We start from the raw sequence: 21,493 nt of genomic DNA, 5'->3' as shown, positions 1-21,493 counted from the left end.
CAAACCTCATAAAAATTCACTCAAAGAAAGGTTTATAGCAGGATCTTCATCTTGCTCTACGAAGAAGATGTCAATTCATCTTACAAAGATATTGTCTGCAGTGAAGGGTGGAGAGCAAAGTTGTTGCAATACCACATGCTATCGTAGTTGGATTAATCAAATGTGGATACTTAAAAATTCTGAAGATTTACTTCAAAACCGAAAATCCCGCAGCTTTTTGGAAATTAGTTCTCTCCAAACTTTTGACTTCTGAACTCTTTACACTACATTTCCACATAATTAAATGAAATCCCATTTGAAAGGTCTTATTTGTAAATCTTTAGCTGTTTCAAAAAATCATATTGTTCTTGGTTATAAATCCACATATTTTTCTCAAACATCGCAGAAGAGCTAAGTGCGTTTTCCTCATTGATAACACATTTGTAACATTAGGTGGAGTTTTTTCAACAAGTTGGCATTCCAATGGGCACTAACTGTGCTCCTCTCCTAGCCCGTTTATTTTTATATTCATACGAGACTGAATTTCTTCACAATCTCATAAAGAATAAAAAAATTAAAAGATGCTTAATCCTATATTTTTCATTAACAACCCTGATTTTGGTAAATGGTTACCGTATCTGTATCCACCAGAGCTCGCGATAAAGGAGATTACAGAAACAGTTTGTTCTGCATCTATTTTGTACCTACATATCGAATTTGACAACAGTGCTCATCTCAGCATTAAGATTTATAATATAAACGACGACTTAAATTTTAATGTAAATTTTCATTACCTGTGCAGCAATATCCCTTCATCTTCATCATGGTATTTATATTTCACAATTGATTCACTACGCTAGAACAAGTACCAACTACTCTGATTACGTTGAGAGCTATACATATCTGCGTAACAGACTCCTGAATCATGCGTATGAGAAGTTGCGTCTTAAATATATCTTACCAAATTCTTTTTAAGATATCAGTCCTTGGTTTAAAAATACTCAGTTTCTTCTAAAACAATGAGTAATGATTTTTGTAAATTGCTTTTTTGTGCTGATGTGACCGCTGATTTACCGATTATGACAACTGCATGCAAGTGTTTTTTTAATCACCACTGGTATATTCAGGCCGCAATGGAAGAGGGAGGTTTAGCGCACTGTAATACCTAGATTTAATCTACCATTTCTTTGGAAATGCCTGTACCAAATCAGAACCACTGCAGTACCAGCTTCTCTGGAAGTATAATATCTATTTTGCCAGATTTATTTTGGACTTGATTTGAGTATGAATCGGATTAGTGTTCGTTTATTTTGTTTTTACCTTTATTTCTTATATGTGGTAGTATTTTATTCTATTCGCTACATTGTGTACGTCCTTGTTTCCTGTTTGAACGTTCAGGCCACGTACTTCGATTTTGATGTATCCGAACTATTGACGCTTCTGTATTTGTTGCCCATGTTTTAGTTTTAATCAAAATTATGGACCGTAAAATTTCGGAATAAATGTTTGTAAAATTTATATAGATAAAAACCCTAAATCAGAAAAAAAATCAGCATTGGCACCATTCTTAAGCTATGCCACTAATATCCCCGAAATTGATGAAGGAACAAAAAGTTGTTATTTGCAACAAACTGATGCATAAATGTAAAGTATGATCTCATTGACGTTGATGAATTGGGATTAGACATGATTATATTTTCCGACGACGTTGTAATACTACAGTTGAAATTATAATTCATTGTTCGTTTGTTCTCATGGTGTTATATAAGAACTAAATTTAAAACTTTCAAATGAGTATTACAAGATTAGAATTCGTCAGTAAGTAACTGCGGAATTGGACAACACCATTGATATATGCAACATAAGCACTTCATCGCTTTGTCAACAATATATATTTTTTTATATTACAAATAGACCTGGCTAAATGTTACGGTACATCCATGTAGTAAACAACTTTGGTGAATCAGTATACTGAATGTTTCTGGTGCGTCTGATGTCAGCTCATGATTGCAGTCATCGTTTTCAAAACGGTTGTTTGACAATGTACAAAAGACTGAGTAATTGGTTAACATAGAAGTATTTTCATTAAGGCAAACATGTATCCTCGAATTCCATCGGAAGGGTAAATGGAGTTTAGCAGTGATATTCCTAGCACCATGTGATGTATTAGCGATAGAAATGTATCCAGGTGTATGGCTTGGTGGAAATTGGATCGTCCAATTAGCTACAATTTAATTACAATTATATTAACAGTGTAGGCTTTAATTCTAGGCTTATTATGATAATTGCATACTTATGTCAAAGTAAATGCAACAACATTTGAAATAAAATCATCATCATTTTATACAATCTCATTTAGTCGTCCAATATACTTTTATGGATTTGCTATAATTAAACAAGTTCCAATGAAGGCTTTTCCACGCGTCCGAAGCAATACCTTTTTCGTTGTGATTGAACAACCATATAAGGAAGCAGTTTTCCTTCTCTCGTTATCAAAATATTCTATATTTATCTAAAGAACGATATGACAATATTTAAGAGTTTGAAATATTAATCATTGCAAATGCTCAGGTGCTCGCAAGCTTATGATCCCCGTTTTTAGCAAGTTTAGATACAATGAATGAGCACATTTGTTTTGGCAAAATATTTTGATAATTTATCTGATAACTATTACATATAAACATTAATTAAAACTGATAGAATATACGTACATCGAAACTCCTTCTCAGGTGGGTAGATGTAAGTCACCTACAATAATTGATAAAACTTACCACATAAAGCTTAACAGTTTCACATATGCATCATAACTTGTATAAACCATGATAAGGTTTGTAATTGCACATTGTAGAACCTCTCGGTGATGGATTTGGCCTCCTATTTTGATGCTGATGAGGTGTTACACTTCGAAACACGTGAGGGACATATTTTAACCTTGCAATTTACAAAACTGGCATTATATATTTTATAATTACTGAGTCAATCCCACTGCTGGTGGCCTAGGACCCCCGAGGGTATTCATCGTTTGTGATAGATGAATTGAAAATAGTCATAACATCTAGGAGTAAATGCAATGGTATTACCCTGCAGTATGTATCTATGATTAATTTTTAATGTAACGTTACTTTTAATTGATTCATTTTGTTTCATTTACCAGTAATTAAAAGTTTACACATTTTCTCCAAAGGTTGATGCAGTTATGAGTATTGAATGCATACCTTTTGTTAATTTTAGATAAAAAGTATAATGGTGCACCCTTCATTGACATGACTGTTTTCAGTTTGCCATTTGTTTATTTTGTGTATTCTAAACATAAACAAATAGTTACATTCAAATCGACTGGGTAAAAACAAAGAACTACATAAACACTTTTTTCTTGCTATCTGAGTGTTTACAGGTTGAACAAGTCAGTCTTTTAAAACACCGACATTAAAGCACTATTTCCGAAACACAGTTATCCACATAATATAACATCGGATACTTAAATTAGTCTAAAACATACTCCGATGCAGTACTTTCTTCGACGTAGAATTTGTTACCATTGTTATTATGAGGTATTTAGACTTCCTTCTTAAAATAAGAACGAAAATAATTCATTAAAATCCCGAAAGGTACCTCGTCAATTTCACGGAACTTACCTGATTGCAATTTGTTAGAAGCATTGCCAGAATAACGGTGGCAATGATAGATATAACGATTGTGATCAGGAACGTTGTATGTTTACAGTCCCAACTAGTTCCACACACACTTCCGCACCCAGTGCTGCTGTTATCGCCCTGGATACACATTGTTTCGACGTTTCCGACATTGATGCCATTTGAACTGTTATTTTTGATGATTTGGCGATAGTCATTTTCATTTGATGAATGAGAATCTTTGTTGTCATTCAAAAGTCGAATTTCATCTTCCATGTTTTGTTCACACTATAAAGGACATTTAAAAATAACTGAAAGGAAATTTTTTTTTAAACGTAAAAATAAACTACGGAAACGCCTATCTAAATTTAGTTGATTTACTTGTGTGCATTCCAGTATTAGAACACTTGATGTCAGTCTCACACATCAACCATTATATATTGTTAATTATAAATTAAGACGATTTTTGTGTACCAGAAATTGATACCTTGACATAGCTTTTATTTTCACGATAAAAGTCTGGTTCTGTCTCATATGTTTTGGGTTCTCGATGCAAGCACCGCAGTTGTCGGTGTTACATATAGAAAAATAACAAATTAACCAATACTTAAATACCAAAATAAAAAAAAAAAAAATTGGAAAGAAAAAGAAAAAAAAAAATTTGACAAAAGGAATGCGCTGATTATTGACAGCCAATATATCTTTAAAATCCTTGATATCTTTTGTTTTTTCTACAGTGTCATTCGGCATGACAGTAATTGTGTGTGAACACCATGACCGTATAATTAGAAAAGAATTTACTCCAGGACCCTTTCTGTTGTCACACAATCAATACAGTATATATATTCATCAGACAAGAGTTTAATTATACATGTCAAAAACCCACCAAATTCATTTTTATTTTTAATTCAAAAACAGTTAAAGACCGCATAACAAGTCAAAGTTTGTCATCCGGTTGTTGTACTTTTGAAATAAAAACAAATAAATACATGTATTGGTTATGAAAATGGCACTTTGCAAGAGTTATCGTTCTTCATCTGATCAATTTGAGAGGTAAAATAATGCTTGTTTAATTAATAGTTCGAACAAATAACTTGTAGCCAAAGCATGTTGTATAGGTCATGCAGGTTATAAGCAAAAGGTCCACGACTAGTTGTCAAAGTCTTGACAAATATAGGCCATTTCACGTTTTGAATTATTTAATCTTAATTATTAATTAACAACAATATATTTAACTAAATACGAATACAACTGAAACATCAATGATTTCATCCTATCAGGCAAACACGAGAATCTACAAGGCTAATATTAGCACATTGGGGAACTTCTAAACTTACCATCGAACTCTAGAGGGGTCTACAAGTTGTCGTTGATTTGCGAAAATGTATACTACATATTTTTTAAGGATTCTTCGAATATGTTAGTTCGGAACATAAGCGTATAAAATTAGGTTAAGTCCAATGAAGTAAAATTGAAGATCAGCAAACAACATGATTATACTAGTCATTTTAAGGCAAATGACCTTTCATCTAACCATTAACGAGCTGCATGTAACAAAATATATAGACCTTAAGGGGGACTTTGGAGGTTATAAAGTTCTGATGACAACACTGGAACTTACTCTAAAGGCAAGCATAAGTTTAGAAAATCTTTTGGGTTAGTCACGTCGAGGTAATATTAAAGTAAGGTGTACATACTTTTATTTCAAAATGACTTTTGTAGTTCACGCTACATAAAACAATTATTAAAATATGTAGTTAATGAATAAAGTTATCAATACGTAGTCGTTTTCATATTGGTTGAGTTATAGGTCCTCGGCTCGTCAAATCACGCCACGTTGAAATACACTGCTTTAGTGATATATAATGTTTTACTTTTTTTGATTCACAGGTATGTGTATTGCGAAATTTAAATTGTGTATCTAATATTCCAATCATCTTTTTTTCTGGCGACACTGGTATTAAACAAACAGCAAATATTCACTTACGTAATGAAAAGTTTGTATCTTCTACAAATTGAGATAGAGGACACCACAGACACCATGGAGTCAGCCTCATGTCGACAAATAGTAAGCGATCGATGGAAAAGGAAAATTCATAAGCAAACTATGCGACAAACGAAATGACTGTTCATTCCGTATTGTCAACTTTCCTTTCAGCTATGACAACATCTCTTCAATTCCTGCGCACGGAGTATTCATAGCACAATCCATAAGTTCACGCAGAATACTTGTACAATGCTAAACCTCTTACAATTCGGCTTCTTGAACAGAGTTACGTTGCTACAAGATAATCATTACAGAAGTTTTATTGTCGTCAACATGAACTCGTTGATATATATGGTGTATTCATTAGTACAATGAGGAAAACCGATTTGTTTATCGTGTCATAGTTTTCCTTTCCTCTTTCGTCCACCCTGGACGTGACATTTTATGAACAACTCGAGGAGTGTTTTTAGAAAACTCGAGGACGCTTACCTTCCGGTGCACTTTGTCTATGCTCCCAGTTTAAGTGGCGTTCGGGTTGCTCATTTACTTTTCTATGTACGTGTTATTTTGGTTAACACATATTTTCATGTCCTTTGTTGTTTTTGTCTGTTTTCCCTTTCTAGTCTTTATCATTGAAATGTATTTTTTTTAATTTCGTTGTATCGTATCGGGATTCCCTTGATTTTTCTTTCTACTAAGTCTCAGACGTTTTTTTGTGTATGAAATTTGTAAACTGAAAAATAACTAGATAAAGAAGTATCTTTACATATAAATCAATAAACATTTAAAATATATACAATAACAAGAAAGTTAATTAGACAGTTATGCAACTGTTTTTCAAGATTTGTCAGGAATGACAGTTTCCTCTACAATTCTTTAAGTAAGAAAAGTAAGAAAAAAAAGTTATCAATAGCTTGATTTATGTCTCCTAAGGAGGAGTTTTTGTACAAACATTTTGTCATTTACATTTGCATTACTTTATAAATGTACATTATACCAATGACGCAATGCAGGTGACCACTTACTTGTTCTAAAATTCTTGTATTGATTCTGACTTCCTCATTGTGTGAAATGCTTTTTTGTCATTTGATGGTTTGATAATATTTTCTCTAAAAAGAAATCGATTTGCATTTCCTTATTAATCGCCACGTTGTTTGTTGTAACAAGAACAAAATACTGATACGCCCTCCCTGGAAAGTTCTGAAAGAATAAATATATTAAGAAGATCCATGTTGTTAATAGGCAGTTAAATACTTTTATTCGAAGACATCAAAATGATAATATAAGATTATTTAATATTTTTTCAAGAGAGGGAGTTTCTCATGCTTATCTCATCGATCGGCTTTGCCGCGAGACGAGATGAGCATGGGAAACTCCCGCGAGTTGAAAAAAATATTTAATAATCTGTTTATCGCTGTTTGACTGAATTGTATAGTATTAGTTTTCTTTTATTTTTAGTTTTCTTGACCTAAATATGTAAGTTTTATAAGCATTACAAAATTTCCATTCGGGACTATTTTTCAGCGACGTGCTACGTGACGTCACGTATGTTGTGCAGCTGTGATACACATTTTTTGAAAAAAAAAATATGACGATCGCGTTTAAAATCTGTTAAATAATTTTGGGATTTATTCATTCTAATAGGGTACATTACTGTATTTAATTATTTTTCATTGTAGACTAGAAAATATTGCCACAAACTAGCCATTATTTCATACACAGTAAACAGACTGATAATTATTTTGGTCGTCAAATATTCCTACGCTGTTGCTTGTACGCGAGGACATAGAAACTAACGATACTTTTTCATTCTCACTTGACCGGCGTGAGATTGAAAATCATCGTATAGCAAGATCAAAGGGATTTTAAACAAAATAGCGATAAAGTATGATATATTAATACAAATTATTATTTTGCAACATTACATTTTTGTTAAACAATAATAAACAGTGTTGAAAAAGTCGAAATTGATATTTATTTTCAAAGACAATGGAGCGGCCGTTTTTCAGGGTTAGAACTAACAGAAGTAAAGTTAAACGAGGCTTTCTATTCATTGGTGAAATCAATGAACACTATTCCGTTAACTTCACAGAAGAGAGTCATTACGTATACCAGTGATCATAATCATGAGTGTAGCTTTGTATAATTGACTTGTATCATTCACATACATAAAACAAAAATTATAAATGTTAAATGGTACCATACATTTATTTTTTGCTGAACCAAAGTGTGAAGTCAGTAAAAGTTAAAATTCACCAACGTTTTTACCAGTGTAATTAGCAGACGAAAGGAGGAAAAAGATGTTAATTAAATATTTGTAGTTGATTTTGTTTATATTTGATGACTATGTTTATATTTGATGACTATGTGCAGACAGTACACATAAAACCATACGTAACATTCTGTTTAGCGATACAATTCTTGATAACTTATTACCGTCGTTAACAATTTATAAATGCCGTTCTTTTTAGCATGATATCCTACCTAGCCCCCTTTTTACAATTCAAAAGTTCGGGACGAAAAAGAAAAAAACGTCAATCATAGTTGTAATTTATTATAATCAAAGACGAAGATTTTAAGTGTCAGGCTATATGAAAACCCACCTTTTTGAAAGTTAAATTTGACTTTTTGCATCATCATAATCAAGTAAAACAAGACAAAATTTTCTATATCATTTTGGTAAATTTAGTTTTAAATGCATTGAAAATGAATATTTCAAGGGCATATAACTCTGCCAAAAACCTCATTTTTCTAACATTCTATTGAAAAATTCCTTAGCAAATCCAGTAAATCAGGGATAAAATAATATAATGTTTTTTTTGAATAGAGAAATTTTCCTTGAGTGACAATATATTGTCAGATCGTTAAGGTTTTGACATGGCTGTATCCGATTTTTTCCATTTTGTTCGATTCTTACAAAAACATACGCTTACTAAAACGTTTGAAATATACTTAAGCGACAGAAATTGTTGTTTAATTTAATGGCACAATTGTATAGCAATTTATCATTAATATGTTCATACCTGGCCAGCAAAATTTATCATTTCTCAATATAACATTTAATCTTTATGATATTTCCACATGGTAAATTTGCCCACATCGTTTTCTTTCTAATTACCAATAAGCAATCTAATTATTTATTATGTTTAAAAGTTAATTTAAATCAGTGCATTTAAATATCAAAATAGAAACACATCAAGGAACAGTACATGAAAATAATTCATTGTATAATATGTTTGATTATTTAAAAAAAAAAACCCCAAAAACAAACAAACAAACACTCGAAAGCAACATTCAGTACTATAAAACATGTTATATGGTACACCGAGCTTACTGCTTATTTAGTTACTTAAACTCTGACGCCCAGAGAATGTGTCTACTTGATATGGTAAAGAGAAAATGTAAACATCATCGACATGTTGCCCAACTGTTGCCTACGATAGATACTGATAGTTTGGTTATCACAGGGTTCTATTATTTGTGGATGTAAGCTTGAATCAATGACATATTTGATCACAGTGCAACCCTATATAAAGCATTCAAAATATGTTCATTGCTGATCTTTTGATCATTCAAAGTTTACTTTTATTCGCCCATCTTTTGACGGGTATACTATGGTAAACTGCTATCTGTCTGACCAGTTGGTAAGCCTATATTATTCGGCCCTTATCTTTGTTTCGTTGCACGTTTAACTTATGATTTTAATGATAAACCTACCTAGCATTATTGGATGAACGTGGCTTAAAATGAAGTATTTATATATTTATTAAATATTTTTTTTATTTTTTGATGTAGATCACAATATAACATTCACACACAGGTACTTTGAATGAATAAAATGACCATCATGTTTTATGCCATGTTAAAAAAAATATTTAAAGACATTTTATGCCTGGAAAGGAAGATGTGTTGTTTTCCGAGTATGTGCGTGTAGACTGTGTACTATAAGGATATTCAGCTGAATCTGTATATTCAAGTCAAAATTTGAATTTATACAGAGCATCCCTGTTTTGTTTTCCTGCGATGAATTAAAAACATATTGGAAGAGCTCGTATATTTATATACTGAATATTCTCTGTAAATTGAAATTTATGACAAAGTGTGTTTTTATGTTACGCGAGACAAATATAATTCTTCCTTGTGTAGTCGATCTATTTTTAAACCTGGGGATTTCGAACAAATTAAATTTAATTATTAGGTCCAATGGCCATGTTAGTTAGATATAATGTAATCATAAATGATCTCATAAAGGGTCACACATAAGTAGAAATTAAATTAACAAATAAGAAACAAATAATTCACTTTCAACCGATGATTATATACATAGCCAAGTGTTTGGTGTTGCAATACTTTCTCCAAGGAACCCCTTAATATTTAAATCTCTTGTTGAAATTTTCTCATTGTAATTTACTTGGTAGAAATGAACATATACATATTACAATTGACATTTTTAATTATATACATAATGTTGTATATACTGTTTCACTAAGTATCGCGGACACGGTTTTACGTTTTTGTATTGGTTAAGTATACCTTAGATAGATTGTTTTTGCGACGTGTATAAGAAGTGTGATTGTAAACACCATGATTACATTTTGGAACTTTCCGACCGCACCATTTTTATCCCTGCTGTCTTATTAACACATGGTACATCAATGTTAAATAGCAGATCCCCATTGACCGGAATGTGCATATTTGTTTTACCACTTGCTTCATTATAAAGTGCAGAACAGTTCTGTGTTATTTGACACGTAACGTTGAAACTGTTGTTACTGTTCCTACAAAGATAAATGTCCTTCTCGAAATAAGCCACTTTCTGAACAATTATGTTGGCAGTGGTGGAAAGGGTTATCTTCAATTCATTTCCCCAGATTTCTGTCGTAATAAGATCTGAAAGTATATATTTTATAAATTCTTTATTCCTTTCGTTCATCGTAAACTCCCAAATTTTACGTACAGTAATTATTACTTTTATGGTCTTATAACTTTTTATTTCATATGAACGATGCTTTGGTGAATTGAATATTTTTAAAGCTTACATAAATAAAACAAATGGAAAATGGAAAATTTTGTTTTAACTTTAAAGTCAAAGTTGGAATAACTGATTTGTTTATTTACTCACCAATCACATTTTTGTTAGATTCCTGGGTACCTCGAGAACGCGGTAAAACAAGGGATGCATTGGTTTCTTTAATACACAGAAAATTATCATAACAATCATGACCCTAAAAAATAGTAAAATAGAATAAGACTAAATATACACACAGGCGAAGCTGCAACAAATGTTTTCATGTGTTTTAAAAATATGGAAACACACGTTTAAGATTAAAATGGTATTTGTTTTGTGCATATGCAAATACATGAAAACATATTTATGGAAAATCATATGAAATGTATACTTTTTTAAAAATAAGAAATCACATAGAAAATTTATTCTTATCACATAATTTTTTAATTTAGTTAATTTGATTTTCATATAATTCATATCTGTATATAAAAAAACAGATCAATCTAATTAAAACTAGCTCTTGTTAATTTGTCCACTACGTTCCCGCATTCATGAGCTAGTTTTAATTCCATTAAACATAGACAGGCATATTTTTTTCAGCTTGATATCCCTTATACCACTCATTCGCTCTATCTCTTCAGTCACGTTTTTGAAAGTATTCAAGTCAACCTGTTGGTGGTAAGTTACATTACGGAAAACCATGATACGCCTTAAAACACTGCAGTTCTCTCTCTCTCTCTCAAAAAAAAAAAAAAAAAAAAAAAAAAAAAAAAAAAGGAAAGAAAGAAAGACAGAAAGAAAGAAAAAAAATTGCATAAGGACATGAATTAATCTATGGCAACACCGCCTGCACTAAGTCCAGCGCCCTAGACCACTACTAGGTCTAGGTGTACATATATATACACACATATAGTTCGAGTCCCGCGGAGGGAACGACCAAAAATTAGCATCTCAAATTTGACAGTTCTAACATCGTTGGGAATTTTTCAGACCTTTCTATACGTTTACATATCTTCCCTTAATTTTCTTAACAAACAATATATTTGATAACGCATTAATACCTGAGTTAACTGACGAACATATAATCCAACAGAAGTACACAAAGAAATCATCAGAACTACACACATTATCAGAATCTTTTTAACTCTTCGCTGCAGGATAGTACAGTTTTGGCTAGAACTCTTGCTCTTTTGTTCTTGTGGAATGAATGTATTTGCCTCTACGTTAATCATCATATTTTGTTGTTGTTATAATGTGAAAAAAAAATTGGAAATGTTTTTGAAACCTTGTGCATATTTCTAATACTTAAGTATTGATCGTGTGATTTGTAGATTGGTTAATAAGTAACATGTAATCAGCTTATGCAATACCAGGTTGATTTAACCGTCTACCTAAAGATATAAATAAATTCACAAGGGTTAAATGGGCATTACTCACGTCGCTGGTGTTCTATCGTATATTCAATATCAAAAACTGCATGCATACATTTTAATTGAAACTTGTATTATAGTTTTACTTTTAGAATTATACTTTCAATGTATTAAAATCTTATTACAAAATGAAAGTATGACCTACTTTTAGATTAGTGACCCCAAAATAATGGTAATGTTTTCGTCAACATTAAATACCCATACATTTAATTGGAAATACCCAATGCCATAAAGCTACAGCTAATGATTTATTACAATGTCAGATTCTTTAACAATATCAATATAAATGAGTTCATAAATGATAATTATGTATTTATTTGAAAGTCAATTAAAAAATTAAGGATATGTTTTTTTTTTCCAAAATAGATAACACACGTTCCATCAACTAATGGCAATTTCTCCTTAAGAAATGGGAAGTTTGTATTAACGTTAAAATCAAAATCTGAATTAATAACGCATTGGAAAGCAACACATTGAAGGAACAAAATATTAAAAAATAAAACAACTTTAAACAGCACTAAAGGTAATTAATCTCCATTAATAACATATAACTGTATACTAAAAGTAGGGAAGGATGAAAATGTAAAATGTTACCGACAATTACTCGTTATTGCTTTTTTAAAATTCTTTTAATCTTAAAAGTGCTTAAAACAGGTTCTTATGAGTACTATTTCTGTGGTACTTCCTTAAAACAGGGTTTGCTAGAATTATTATCAGAGATACTAGTATAGAGACGGACACATTTACATTTATAATTTGCATGCATGTCACGTACTCTTTCGATCTCGAAATTTGTACGTGTCCACAGTAAAAATAAAGACCTTTTTCATAAGAAACATCGGTCAAGCAGCATGTTGTTATCATAATTCTTTACAAATCCAGGAAAACCATACCACATAGTCACGATGAGTGATCCATTATTGCCAGGATTAGAGATTAAATTTTAAAGCAAAACACTAAAGATTCTTTAAAAAGAACTGATTTTTAATTGTTTTAAAGATAGAAATTATTTACTGATGGAAATAAAATTGTAAGATTTGCCTAGCGCAGTATATGAACTCATCCAGTTGATCTCTGTATATTTGAGGTAAGTGTGGACACAATATTGGTTATTGACACGCTAAACATATGGACTTACAGTTTATTATGGACACAATAACTCATTTGGACACAATATTGTGAAATTCAATTTAAACAGAAAGGCCTGCTTCAAGGTGCATAAATTGAATTCTTCGTACCTTATTATCTCGATAGGGTTGCTTTGGCAAACAAACTTCTTAAAACTCTTGAATTTAGGCTGTAGATTAAAAAACAATCACATCAAAATTTAAAAAAAGGTTTTGGGCGTGGTCCCTTTTGCCCCATTATAACATAAATATTGTAAGAACACTGATTGACAAATACAGATGGGGATTTTCATGAGCAGTCTAATGTTTTGTTTCAAAATCGCACAATTTAAAAAAAAAAAGACGATATTGTAGGCCGCGGCCCCTTTTGCCACTTATAATTCGAAAACTGTAAAAGATATATGACATCTGAAATAAACATGTTAATACAGAAATCAGAAAAAAATACTTGTTGCAGGCCGATTATTCTTACTTGACTCAAGTCACAACCCAAGTAATTATTTCCAGTCTTCATTTTGTGGTATTGCACCTTGTAATACAATTTCAAATATGGTCATAAATTAATAGACAAGTTATTGTCTAGACATCAGGAAATTGTATGTTTCTGGAACCCCTTTTTGGTCCATTATTTATGCAAAGTCTTTATAAAAAAATCAACCAAAGTCTGACCATTGTGGTATAGAATATTGTGGAAAGAGGAATCAAGGGAACCAAGGTTCCAGCGGAAATCATAAGAAAGCACTCCTGGGAAAAATACCAAACATGGAAAGAGACATACACAACAAAGAACATTAAATAACTTAGTTCATACAAAGTAACAAAAGCAAATCAGCGACTCGAATTCCATTAAAAACTTGGAACATGGACCAAGTGCACCGGTAGGGTAAGCGTACTCTGCTTTTCTAGAAACACCCACCGAACGCTCATAAAAAGTCAAGTCCGGGGTAGACAAAAGGGGAAAGGAAAACCATGACACGATGAACAAATCAATTTCCATGGAGCAGATGGATACGTCGTAACAATCCACGAGTTCATGATGGCGACCATAAAACTTCTTTAGTGATTACTTCATTCTTTTAGCAACATAGCCTTGTTATAGAAGCCTAATTGTAAGAGCCCTAGTGCAATACAAAAAGTCTGCGTAGTTACGTCAAGCTCTGGCATAACGTATGAGTTGATATATGAAAACACAGGTGCTGAAGGGATGTTGCTACAGATGAAAGAAAATTGACAATTCTGAATGAAAAGTCATCACGTTTGTCGTAAAGTTTGGTCAAGAGTTTTCACTTACCATCAATCTTTAAGTGTAGGTCAAGTTATCAGGCTGACTTCAAAGTGTCTGTAGTGTTCTTTATCTCAAGTTCTTTTGGGGTAGATGCGATGTATAAGCCTCCAAAACTAGGATTGTTAAACGATGTGCGTCATCTATATAGCGGAAACTGAGATAAAAGGATCTACCTAAACGGATCAGCTATTTAGTCAGCCTCATAAGAGTGTAGGAATAGGTCAGCAAGTAGAGGAGCACAATTTGTTCCCATTGAAATGCCGACCGTTTGGTAAAAAAAGGCGTCTACCACACTGGACAAATAAAAATAATAATTGTCGAAAAGTATCATAGACATTACTATACTATGGAGTTATTCAGTTAAATTCAATGAAATGCCCTCTTTTTTCGCTCCTTATTCTAAAACAGTATAGACCATAAGTCTCGAAATCAATACCAATCTTCTTGTTGTTGTGTGAAAGTTAAAACCTTGTTATAAAATTTTATAAAGATTAACCAAGTAATACTCAAGTTATCACAATAAAAAAGTGACGGCGACAGAGCCATACCAATATATGGCCGCAAACTTTTGTGGATGTTTAAAATTGTGACAAATACAGCTGGAGGGCTTATTAAATTCAGTTTCATGAATGCATTGTGTAAAATCGTACATGTAAGATCGATAAGTTTAGAAGAACAGAACGGTCAGAAGAAAAAAAACTAATTCAAACGAGCATCTCAGCAGCGGAATGCTGCAAACCGATCAGGAGAGCAGCAATGATGATTGCTTTACGGCGTGGATACTTCTTGTAGATTCTTTCTAATTTTTCTTGAAGCGTCATTCCTGTTTCTGTCAAATTTTGAAAACAGGGAATTGAAATTTTTTTATAGTATAGAAATTCCATTGTATAATTTGTTTACAGAATTTTAGGAATTTTTATATCTTAAAATATAATGGGATATACTATTGCACAACAGTTTGTAATTTAGAATCATATGACTATTACTAATAATTACACATACACATTGCAGTGTCATAATTCAAAACATTCAATAATAATATTTATCGTTGAGTGATCCGATTTTTTTACAACCAAATATTATCATTTCTCAATACAATTTAATGATTTAATGATTAATTATAAAACACAATAAAAGGTCGGCAAAGGATACAACTTTAAATTAATTTTTGATATTAAGTACCAGTCCGTATACAATTGCGACACTGATTCATGATGTAGAAAAATCCATGGATCGGACCGTTCTTTGGTCTACATATGCTATATTTATATGTGACCATACTCCTTTCTCTGTTTTCTATTTTGAGAAAACTTCACTTTGACCTTCCACTAATATCAACAAATTAAAACCAAATCAAGAACGATAACTTATCAAATACTAATTTCATGTACAATTTATATAAATTTTATCTCAAAAGCGCAACCATCAAATGAAAAACTAAGAGTGGTTATGAGATTTATAACGATCTATGAACAAGCAATAAAACTAGATTCGGTTTGTTTTTGATATGCACAAATCATCTCTCCAGGTTGATTTCTATAAAGACTGATATTCAAATACGTACTTTCCTTTGTTTATGGTTAAAGAATAACCATGAACAGGAGTTATATCGAACATTTCGATTGTTGACAATCTATATATAGCTACGGGTATCCATCCATATGTTTTACCTGTTCTAATTATAGAGTTTAGGTCTTTATAACAGTTAACAGAGCATGCATGCATACATATCTTGCGGTCACCAATATGGAACGAAACTTATTGTGCTTCTTTTTTAACAATGGAATCAACTGAAAACAAAAAAAAAACATGTTAAAATGAAGTTTGGTTTACTTGTCGAAAATTTATATCGGTCATGTAGATTTCGCTATCTCGGGCTGCAAATATTCAAATATTTGATTCATTGCTATATTTTGCAAACTGTTTTCAGGTACAATATATATATATATACAACGTCTCAGAATGTGACGACTCTATTCTCTACACTGCTCCATCGGATCAAATTGATACAGGGAAGATAACGTAAACTTATAGAAGGGTCTGAAAAATTCCCAACTATGTTAGAACTGTCAAATGTGCGAAGCAAATTTTTGTCGTTCCCACCGCGGGACTCCAACTCGTACCGCTGTGACATCTATGGCAACACCGCCTGCACTAAGTCCAGCGCCCTAGACCACTCGGCCAGCTAGGCTATATAAAAATATAGCTTTCGCTGGCCGGGTGATTCCTCCTCGAAGGATTAATCTAGGGCTGTAACTTAGTACACGATGCATGGTAGTACGGCACAGTACATTTATGTGTTATTATGTAGGATAGAGGATCAAATTAATGATGCATGTCACATCAAATCAATATTATACAACGTCTCAGAATGTGACGACTCTATTCACTACACTGCTCCATCGGATCAAATATATATATATACATATATATATATAGAAGGGTCTGAAAAATTCCCAACAATGTTAGAACTGTCAAATTTGCGAAGCAAATTTTTGTCGTTCCCTCCGCGGGACTCGAACTCGTACCGCTGTGACATCTATGGCAACACCGCCTGCACTAAGTCCAGCGCCCTAGACCACTACTAGGTCTAGGTGTACATATATATACACACATATAGTTCGAGTCCCGCGGAGGGAACGACCAAAAATTAGCATCTCAAATTTGACAGTTCTAACATCGTTGGGAATTTTTCAGACCTTTCTATACGTTTACATATCTTCCCTGTATCAATTTGATCCGATGGAGCAGTGTAGCGAATAGAGTCTCACATTCTGAGACGTTTGTATAGTATTGAATTATTGTGACATGCATCATTAATTTGATCCTCTATCCTACATAATAACATCTAAAGGAACTGTCCCGTACTACAATACATCGTGTACTAAGTTACAGCCCTAGATTAATCCTACGAGGAGGAATGACCCGGCCAGCGAAAGCTATATCTTTATAGCCAAGCTGGCCGAGTGGTCTAGGGCACTTGACTTTGTGCAGGCGGTGTTGCCATAGATGTCACAGCGGTACGAGTTTGAGTCCCGCGGAAGGAACGACCAAAAATTTGCATCGCAAATTTGACAGTTCTTACATTGTTGGGAATTTTTCAGACCTTTATATATATATATATATTGTAAATTTTACTTCCGTATATATATTAAACAGTTTTTTGCACATGGAATTGTAGGCAACCATTATACACAGGAAAAAGTATAAAAACGGCTAGTTTACGGACGTTTGGGACCATTGACGTTTTACATCCGGACTATGAACCCGTAAAATTGAACTGTCATTCTGTCTGAAATGAATATGAATTTCGTCGTTCTGAAGTGATTGTTTGTTGTTTTAAGGCTGGCAGACTTGCATATTCCTGTTTGTATATCAGATTTATCATCTTATTGTACAAAATGGCGACATTAATAGGATAGATTCTTTAAACATTATTTGTAATTTCTTTTGTTTTTGCAAAGTTTAAATCACCAATAAAATATGACGAATTTAGACTGAACAAAATATATACTAGTACAAGGTAAATATGGCATTTAACAATTGTAGGTATGACAAGGGCCCGGGGTTCCAAAATATACATGTCTAATTTCGTTTTCAATTTTTATTTTCATTTACGTTGCGAGCCATAAGTTCAACTATTTTGCTGTAACTGTGTATAATGTTATTTTGGCCAGCTACAGCCTGCCCTGTGGAGTGAGGATTTCTTGTCGTTCACTGAAGACCTATGGGTAGCCTTGATCTGACATTTTCATCTCGTTTGAGTTGTTGTCTTTTTATTAGTATATTCATCATATCCTTTCTTATTATATACAACGAAAACATTGAATAATGGGTTAAAACAAAACTATGGAACTGAATCAAAACCCAGAATGTTGGAAACAACTGCAGATGTCATGATTTGGTATTTAATAGAGGTATTTCCGATGGAAACAAAACATGAATAAAAATTAAGCATGCCCTCTGATTCCCCTGCATTTCTTATTAATGCAATGCCTAAACAATGCGTTACTGCATATAATATGTATTGTCTCTCACATAAAACATAGTACGAATTTCTGTCAAATTGGATTTTAAGAATTAACATTCTACAGGTAAACGACAGAATATTAGTATACATCAAAAATTTAAAAGCAATATTGCAGAAAAGGAAGGGTAACCTCCTAAGCTATTCAGGAAAGAGTAATTAAGAGAACCAACACTCTAGCGGAAATAAAAAAAAAATGTAATCAAGGGACAAAGATCAGACATGGAAAACAGACATACACAACAAAGAACATTACATAACCAAAATGATACATACAAAGTAACAATAATAAATGAGCAACTCGTACTCCACTCAAAACTGGAAGCATGGACCAGGTGCACTGTAATTGTACTGTCTTGGAACAAACATTTCTGAATATTTTATTTTATGATTTATGCTTTAGGCAAGAAAACGTTTTTTGTGATCTCTGCTTAAGGAGGTATTCATAGGATAAGAGACACAACTCTTACAAATTATTGGAACGTTTGTATTCAGTATTTAACACAAATTTCATGTAAGCATCAAAGTAACTTGGATTTTATTCTGTTTCACATTAAAGCTTGATAGGCGTTGTTGAAATTTAATTTGATACAAACAAATTACTGATTTCAATGGTTATTCCTTACCTAAAGTCTAATTAAAACTGTTTAGATTATTATCTAAGATTACAATTGGCGTTAATTACACCGGAAACAAAGAAAAACTGGCTGCCAAAAGCCTTTGCACAAAAGTAACCCAAGATTAGACTTCATCCAAAACGCTTTTGATATTTCTACGTGATAGTCAAAGTCCTTTGAATACATGTAAGATGGTTAGAAGTATATTTCATATGCAAAAATAACTATACAAATCATATTTGAAAATAAAATGACATTTGAGTGCAATACAATATAGTTGGCATCAAACGAACACTTTATTAAAACATCGATTCTAACACTGTAGATTTGTCACCTTCACAGATAAAGGATCAGCCTCATATCTTAACCTACACTTAGAAATCGATGGCAAAGGAAAACTATTGACCAAACTGTACGACAAACGTGATGACTTTTCATTCAAAATTGTCAACTTTCCTTTCAACTGTGGCAACATCCCTTCAGCACCTGCGTATGGAGTGTTCATATCACAACTCATACGTTATGCCAGAGCTTGCCGAAACTACGCAGACTTTTTGTATCGCGCTAGAACTCTAACAAATGGGCTTCTGGAACAGGGTTATGTTGCTACAAGAGTGAAGTCATCACTACAGCAGTTTTATGGTCGTCATCATAAACTCATGGATCGTTATGGTGTATCCATCTCTGCACCATGAAAACTGATTCATTCAACGAGTCATAGTTTTCCTTACCTCGTTTGTGTACCCCGGACTTGACTTTTTATGAGCAACTCGGCGGGTGTTTCTAGAAAAGCAGAGGACGCTTATCCTACCGGTGCACCCGGTCCATGCTCTCAAGAATTTGGTCATGTCGTTTTACGTTTGATGCCTAACCTTTGTGTAAAATATATTCGAATTGCATTGAGAGAATTCGAACAATGAGGATAATGAGAAGATGTAAATATGTATAACCTTAAAATTATCTACCTTTGCCCTTGTAAGGATCCAACATTTACATATTCTTTCATGCACCTTTACCTTAGATTATAATGTATAATATTTCCTGTGGTTAATAAGGATTTGTACTTCCAAGATGCGTGGACTAAGAGAAGTCCTACATGTATATTATCCATACCTAATTTGGTGGATTATTATATATGTATGCTGAAAAGGATTATCACATAATATATAAGCTCAACGTCGCCGTCAGTATTCAAAAATCCCTGAGCCGTAGATCGTATCACCTTTCAATATCCCAAATATCAAATTTATTTGATCTTTTTGAAATCATCTTCAACAAAATGTTAAGTTCTTATATAAAGCAAAACAATGTTCCATGTTTACGACGTATATGTTTTCATATCCCTAGCCACCCTGGCCAATCCAATTGCAAAGTCATCTAGTATATTTTACCCTTAATGATATAAAAATTGTGGCCGGCATATGAATGTATGAAGTATTTCCCCTAAATGGGAGTAAATGTTTTGAGATTTAATATTACAACTTATATTTTAGATTACATAGATTTTTGAATTACGTAAGAATTCGTTAATTTGATTTGTTTGAGCGGGCGGGGTTATGATCCTCATCTTCTATAGTCATGCCCTTGAAAGTGAAAAATGACGATTTTTGCAACATTTAGCATATCTCTTGAAAAAAAAATGAAAAACAGATTTGTTTAATTGACGAAATGATCTTTACGACTTTGAAAATTTCCTTCAGATTGAAGGGCTCTACTACATTCCCCATTGGGTCGATAAGCGACTTCTTGTTAGGGTAATTGCCCTTGAAAGGCGAACTCTGGTGTTTTTTGCAGTATTTAGCCAATATCTTAAAAACCATGATAGGTAGAAAAAAACTTTCAATTGATGAAAAGATTTTTACGATAAGGCCTACAAAAGTCTTTTATTGGGAAGAAGTTTTCAGGTGATTTGTTGAAAAGCGAAAAATGTCTTTTTTGCATTTTTTAGCAAATATCTTGAGAACAATAGAAGACAGTTAAAAAAAGCATATGAGCAACTCGGTTTGTAATTCTAGAAAGCAAAGGGCGTCTTCACTAATGATGATCATAATCGATTCTCCCAGTTTTCAATGGAAATGGGTTTTTCGTCTGTATGTTGTCATAAGCTTGTTTTTTTATTCTCATGCGTATTTTTTATCCTGGATATAGCATTACATATGATAAACATAATTTCTTTTTACATTGTTCAATAACTCTGAAGTACAGACCTTGAGATACAATAATTCGTTGTCAAGATATGATTTGATACTTGAATAAAACACCCCCTTTGAGAGTTTTCCTAATAACTGTAGGAAGGGAAACTTCACAGAAAAAAGTCATTAAAAGTAATCCTGACCATCACTGATTCAGACCTTCACAAAATATAACACAAACAAATGTGAAGTATTAAATTACTAATTGT

General features: G+C 32.6%; 1 protein-coding gene across 2 annotated transcripts; it reads right to left on the bottom strand.

Moving 5' to 3' along the window:
- Positions 1-1,478: 1,478 nt before the first annotated feature.
- On the bottom strand, positions 1,479-11,920 carry LOC148611730 (uncharacterized). 2 transcript variants are annotated; one of them, XM_088592566.1, is made up of 8 exons: positions 11,668-11,912; positions 10,721-10,823; positions 10,132-10,488; positions 6,624-6,798; positions 5,599-5,892; positions 3,615-3,899; positions 2,691-2,727; positions 1,479-2,203 (listed from the first exon to the last, which is right to left on the bottom strand). In XM_088592566.1, exons 6-8 carry the CDS (start codon positions 3,885-3,887, stop codon positions 1,884-1,886), a joined length of 630 nt encoding a protein of 209 aa, XP_088448692.1. In that variant the 5' UTR covers positions 3,888-3,899; positions 5,599-5,892; positions 6,624-6,798; positions 10,132-10,488; positions 10,721-10,823; positions 11,668-11,912; the 3' UTR covers positions 1,479-1,883. The 2 variants fall into 2 exon arrangements, 1 of the variants encoding a protein (XP_088448692.1); XR_015924185.1 differs by lacking the exon at positions 2,691-2,727 and having other exon boundaries at positions 11,668-11,920.
- Positions 11,921-21,493: the final 9,573 nt, after the last annotated feature.

Source organism: Perna viridis, chromosome 7, assembly GCF_037379345.1.
Source record: "Perna viridis isolate PV_CMFRI_1.1 ecotype Kerala chromosome 7, ASM3737934v1, whole genome shotgun sequence".
NCBI classification, from domain to species: domain Eukaryota; kingdom Metazoa; phylum Mollusca; class Bivalvia; order Mytilida; family Mytilidae; genus Perna; species Perna viridis.
This window is presented reverse-complemented; position numbering and strand designations above follow the sequence as displayed.